The sequence below is a fragment of the Rhipicephalus microplus genome, chromosome 9 (genome assembly GCF_043290135.1).
Source record: "Rhipicephalus microplus isolate Deutch F79 chromosome 9, USDA_Rmic, whole genome shotgun sequence".
Classification (NCBI taxonomy): domain Eukaryota; kingdom Metazoa; phylum Arthropoda; class Arachnida; order Ixodida; family Ixodidae; genus Rhipicephalus; species Rhipicephalus microplus.
This window is the reverse complement of record NC_134708.1, coordinates 57,401,367-57,407,578: the sequence shown is the minus strand read 5'-3', so window position 1 is coordinate 57,407,578 and position 6,212 is coordinate 57,401,367. Positions and strand designations below refer to the sequence as shown.

General features: G+C 43.7%; 1 protein-coding gene across 2 annotated transcripts in view; it reads right to left on the bottom strand.

Annotated features, from left to right (window-relative positions):
* Window positions 1-505: 505 nt before the first annotated feature.
* LOC119182752 (glycine receptor subunit alpha-2) overlaps window positions 506-6,212 on the bottom strand; it is a 154,988-nt gene continuing 149,281 nt past the window's right edge. Inside the window, exons 7-10 of one of the 2 annotated variants that reach the window (XM_075873695.1) lie at window positions 5,171-5,302; window positions 3,510-3,865; window positions 1,833-2,053; window positions 506-795 (exon numbers count right to left, since the gene is read on the bottom strand). In XM_075873695.1, coding sequence (XP_075729810.1) covers window positions 1,907-2,053; window positions 3,510-3,865; window positions 5,171-5,302 — 635 coding nt within the window. In that variant the 3' untranslated portion in view covers window positions 506-795; window positions 1,833-1,906. Of the gene's footprint in view, window positions 796-1,832; window positions 2,054-3,509; window positions 3,866-5,167; window positions 5,303-6,212 lie in introns of those variants that run through there. The other variant, XM_075873694.1, reaches the window with a different exon arrangement.

The following is a 6,212-nucleotide window of genomic DNA, read 5'->3' as shown; positions in this document are numbered from 1 at the left end:
GTACCTTACTGTAGTTCAGCATGCGAGGGGTGGCTTAGAGCATATAAATGGCTTTAGTATGCGATGTAGCATAAACTATACTAGATTTACCTTCTCTTAACATGGCGAGAGTGAGAGAGGGCGAGCATTTCTGAGCAACGCTTGCCGAACACAAAGCTTAAACAGCTCAGATGTTATATATACATAGTGAGCATTTTTTTCTAAATACGCTTATCCAGCACACGAACACACATGTTCCAACTCTTGATTATGTTTTACTACTTTTGTGCGCCCAAGCGCCAATCGAAACACCTAGGTACCTAACTCCATGCGTTTCGATCAAGGTGGTGCCAATCTCGATGAACCGCGGGACGAGGACTGCTTGCCTGGAAGACCGCGCACGCGCAGACTATGGCATAATTCGATTGCATATCTTTGTATCACTTCATTCACCTGCCATTTTTATTGTTCGTTTAAAAGGCCGCTAAACACGACACTCACTATGAAGAGCATTTTGCTACGTACGTCACTGCATCTTTGAAGCATGAAACCATCGCTTTCTTTATTGTGTGGCTTGGCTCCGAAAGACAAAATAGTTTGCGTCATGCATTGTCAGCAACGTAGGCGTCAAACAAGTCTGTTGAAACACAACACGATAGTTCGTTGTAGCCATGTGCACGCTTCTCGGCGTCCGGTCCACAATGATCACGTCACGTGTGCACTTATACCCGTCCAAGGACCTTCCGTGAAGCTAAGTCGAGCCAAATCTCACTGTGCAGGAGGCAATGCCGATGATTTGCTGCGTGCGTCAGGTGTCTGCGAGTCCAAAAAATTGAAATATTTTATCCACAAACATCGAAGCATAAGCGGAATACCTGTTTACTGAACGTGTAACCATAAAACGATGACGCACCTTGAAGATGATAATAACCATGACGTTGTCTATTAGTATCTTTTTCCATATGAAGGGGCAAATAGCAGTCACCTAGCCCGTAATCTAGAATCATATATTACTACAGTTATTAGTCCAATATGCTCGCAGCGTCATCTTCCGTTTTAATCTATGGAAGCTTGTTCATTTTAATGAGATGTTCATTCTTCTAACGATTCTTGATCCAATCTCGCAACCGCTATTTATTCACCAGCATTCCAACCCTGCCCTTTCTCGCGACGGATTCTGACTGACCTGATAATACTTACCACCTACTTCGAAACTCACCCCTCTGAAAGGCACGCTTCTCCACATACCTGTATATGTCTCGAGAGAATACCTTTGCATGCAATTACAATGGTTTGTGATTATCATTAAAATGAAGATAATTTTTCACTCTCGCCCTTGAAATGGGTCGGACATAACAGTGGCCTAGCTGATGTAGTCAACGTGCTTAAAACGAATCATGGAGCGGCGCAATACCCGGTCTGTCAGCTAAATTGTATCATGGTGCGTCATATAGTGCGTCAAATAGTGCGTAATGGTAGACTGCAACATTTCACCAACTAGTCTCAGTGAACACGAAGCCAGGAAAGTGACGTCAGCTCAGAGAACAGCATGACGGAGACATCCGGTGCGTTTCCTTTCCGTTGCAGTCGCGATCGATAGCTGCACTCACATGATTTACCTAGTAATTATAACACACGACGCGCAAGGCGACGTTATCGCCCTTGGACCTGATACGGAACCACATGGCTACGGCGTATTTGCGCCTTGGGTATCTACGTAATTTCTCTCACAATAAAAATGCAAGCCTGAAATTTGCGGTTAGATGAAGTTTTGCAAGGTGTCACAACCGTCGTGGGCAAACATGCATTCCGATAACACTGTTGCTTTATATACAAGCGTATAAAGGACGCACTGACTCTCTCTAGTAGCTGTGCGATAGCATTGCATGTCAGGCTCCGTCGTCGTGTTCGCGGTGATGCACTGGCGTCACGCGAAGACCACGTAGAAGAACCAGTAGAAGACGTTCAGAAATACGAAGCTCGTCGGAAAAACCACGCGCGACACTCTGTCGATGAGCAGAGCCCGTAGTCGACCTTCTTCTCTCCGGCTTGGCTCGGACGGATTATCCAGATCCTGCAACAAATAGAAATTGGTTTAGAGGGCAGTTCGTCGAGGTATAAAAGTAATGAAATTACTGTTTCGCCGTGAGGCCAAAGCAATGAATGCGTTTGAAGCAGGTTGGAATGTTATACGAAATAAAGCTAACAGCTTACTCAGTTAAAGTGCAATATCGCCTAATTATACAACGCGCTTGCGTTAAGGGAATACAGCCGCTCCAGGTAGCGAAGCGGTTTCAACATCCTGTGTCACTTCGACGTGAAGCAAACGTAGGAGAACAGGAAGTACACGGGTAGGAGCTATCTACTGACGTCTGTCATGATAACGCGAGTCAGTGGACGCAGCGACACCCATTTGATCAAAGTTCACAGTGGCTACCCAAGCGACGTGCTTCCACGCAAGGAACCTTTCAGGCTCCTTTAACTGATAGAACGGGCCGTGAAGTTTCATCTCTTCCCTCCCCTCCTTCTGCAGCTTTCCCATGCTTACTCTCTTACATGCATGCGATGTACTGGGTGATGTTGTATATTTCGACGTTATACGGAAAATGACAATGATGGAGACGTTAAAAACAGAATTGTAACAAAATATATACGAATATGTGTACAAGCGTGCACTTTGGAAGAATAGCCTGGAGCTTTACGTGGTGAGACCAAGTGATGGTCCAAGAATTTTCCGTTGTCTGTAGATTTCCCAGTGTTTCTATACTACGGTTGAGCATAAAAGTGTATGTCGTGACAAAGGACTAACAAGTGAGCGACGTGGCGCTCATTCATGATTCAATGTGCAGCACTCGACAAGGTTTAAGAATAGACAAAAACAACAAACAGTGATGTCTTGGTGTGTTTTTGTTCCTGCCAGGTATGGCCCACTGAATGTCCTATATGTGATGGGCGGTGCTGGAGGGAACTCCAAATGAGTCAGCGCAGAATTAAAAGACACAGAAAGCTAACATACCAGTGGAATAGATGCTCTACTGAGTCGTTGGTGTAAGGTATTGATTCTCAAGAAATCAATGACTCAGAGTATTCTACTTTTTTTCTTTTCTAGATGAGGGCCCAAAATTGGAAGATTACCAATACAACATACAACAGAGTAAAAGCTGCAAAAAATAAGTTTGAGGCCTCACATATGTTCTCTTCGTGAAATAGACAGAAGGTATCGACTACACCTAATAGAATACTAGCCAAGGTTTTGTTTTCTTGTGTAGTAGATCGTGGACACTTATAGACAATTAAAATAGGACCAAGATGTATCATTAACTCAAGCACACTTTTTCGCGTTTGTTTTTTGCCAGAACGCTTTGCATATGTAGCATTGCGCTTCACTAAAACAACTTTTCATACCCGTGCAACTAGGCACCGACGCGTTATGGTGCTCTCGAGTTAAGGTAGCCAAAGACTGTTTGACCTTCGTATTTTTTGTTCACGCTCAATTCCTCAGTTGCTGTACACCGTATCCAGGAACTCACCCCACGTCTTCGCACTACGTCGAAGTGCTTGTAGCCGTCTTCGAGGATGACGTTGACGACGGCGTACTCCATGAGCGAGGCGAACACGAACACAGTGCAGGAGGACATGAAGATGTCGATGGCCTTGATGTGCGACACGGGAGGCAGGTCGGCCTGGCTCTTGGCGTGTTGCGTGCACAGGGTGAGAAGGCTGGTGACGCCCAACGTCACCCTGGCCGGCACAGCTTCCGGCTTTATCCAGAACGAGACCCAGGACATGACGACAATCAGGCAGGTGGGGATGTAGGTGTGGAACATGTAGTAGCCCAGTCGTCGCTTCAGCTTGAACGTGAGCTGGAGGCAGGTGAAGTTACCAGAAAATACAAAGGAACGTGTTTTTAGTAAAATAAAAAATAATTGACGAAGGAGTTGTCATCAACACTTGGTGACGGATACCACTTTCCGCTTCTTTGTTGCGAAAGAAAAAAATTTAGAAACGAAAATATTACACTTTGCATAAATACACAAATTTATAGACGAGTTCAAAGCTTTTGTTTGAGCAGACCAAACACATGGCCAGTATGCAGACTTTCAATCGAGTCACTCAATATAGATAACAATAATCGGCGTCTTCAAAGAAACGTTGGAGCAGTGCGTATATTCGTCTATGTGTTCATTTGTCTATTGGGAAAACCGAAACAAGGAGGAATGTAAGCAGTGAAAAACCCATGGCACTCCATAGGTTTTCGAACTACATAGGATGAACTTAAGCACTTTCTCCACAAATCTATGGAGTTGACCTTCATCCCTGGCTTCGTTGACGCGTAGCGACATTCGCACGTCAGTGTTTATCTTCCACGGTGTACCTGCAACCTTTGGTCATTTTTGTATTTTACGCGATGCGGCAACGAATCTCGGAGGCCATGGAGAAATAAGAGCGAGATTCCGATACGATACGCTACACCAGGTATTGCAACGATCCCTGATTCTCACGATCTTTCAGTGCACCCGATAGAATTTTTTTAGCAGCCATGCCAAATGTTAAGGGGTCTTCATAATAACGTTATGCTACAATATCATTTGTATATATTATACCTCGGCATTGAACGCGAGTCGTATATCTTTATTTTTGCGAGAAGATCTTTCATGGTTATTCCTAAAACGGGAAGTAAGGGCTCGATCAGTTTCGCTAGGAAAAGAAACAAGCGTGAAAATTGGTGCCCGTAAACCCGCCACGGTGGTATAATGGTTATGGCGCTGGACTGCTGATGCGCCGGTCGCTCATTTGGATCCAGGCTACAGGAGCGCCACTTTCTATGGAGGCGAAAAAGCTTGAGTGCCTCGTACTTGAATTCAGGGGCACGTTAATGAACCCCACGTAATTGGAATATTTGAAGCCCTCAACTACGACATCTCTCATAAATACACCGTAGTTTTGAAACGTCAAACTCCACGATTTATACTATTATCGTTATTTTTGCCCGTACCGCTAGATATAATTGAAGAGGGAATGGCTTTAGAGTAGGATCGTGTTGTGAAGGCCATATGTTCTCTCTACAAATTTGTTCGTTTTGTTTTTCGCGATATTTCCAAAAGGTGTCCTACGCAGCCTTTTTTCTAAGAAAAACATACAGTGGTTTCAGCCTGCAAGACATTTTTGTTGACGTAGGTACTATTACCTGTCGAATAGGACTTCGTACAGTCTTGTGGGTCGGTGTACTCTAGGTCGAGCTGAGGCAGATGAAAATCGGTGTGTACCACGGGTGGATCTCGATCGTTCCACTCGAATACCAGGTCGTCTGTCGTATGCGACACTGAAAAATAAAAATTCAAGAACAACGTATATCCGTAGTAACGGACGGCAAGCGAAGCCTTGTACGACGCAGTTGAGTACGTGTGCATTTATACATATAATTTCTACTTTATTTGTATCTTTATCTTAATTATGCTAATTATTTGTTCTTGTTTAGTTGACATATTGCTTTTACTCTTTTATTTTGAATTATTTATTCACTATTTTATTTATTTTTTTAAGGAGTGGTGACTAGTCGGCTTACTAGTAGATAGTGGCCGTAGTAGGTACCAGTGGTAAGTATTAGTGCTTAGCAATTCTGTGTCTTATACCCAGTGCGTCTTTTGCCTAATCAGGTAATTCTTAACTCGGTAACTGCTCATGGAGATGTTCATGTTACTCATAACTCCGAACGTCACAGTAACATGAAAAGATTTGCCCAGTTTGACAGCTTTTGTTTGATCTCCGTCTGGCTAGCTATGGTAATTTTTTCATGTAAAAACTATGATAATTTTTGTAGAGTAAGCAACTGTGCATGGATTTACGAGTGGCCTTTTCATGTGCGGCTTCGCTGTTATATGACAGAAAATACGTTTTGCCTTGAAGATAGGAAGCCCGTTAGACATTACCGTATTTGAACAGATTAAGCATAAGTCGCAGTGCCTCCTTTATATTCGGAGTAGCGGTACGCTTGTCAACTCATAAAGACACTCTAAAGGTGCCGCCGACCTGTAAGGTACTTAGAAATGCTAAATATATATTTGTATGGTTATGCCAGACACATAAGTGCACCTGTGATTACCACTGAAAGTCTTCCGCATGGGAAACAAGTGGTTGCCGGAAATCCAGCTGCTATGACTTCTCGAACGTGAAAGAACTCACACGCAGTAGATATACTAAACGGTGCCCATTTATTAAAGCGCATGAGATTC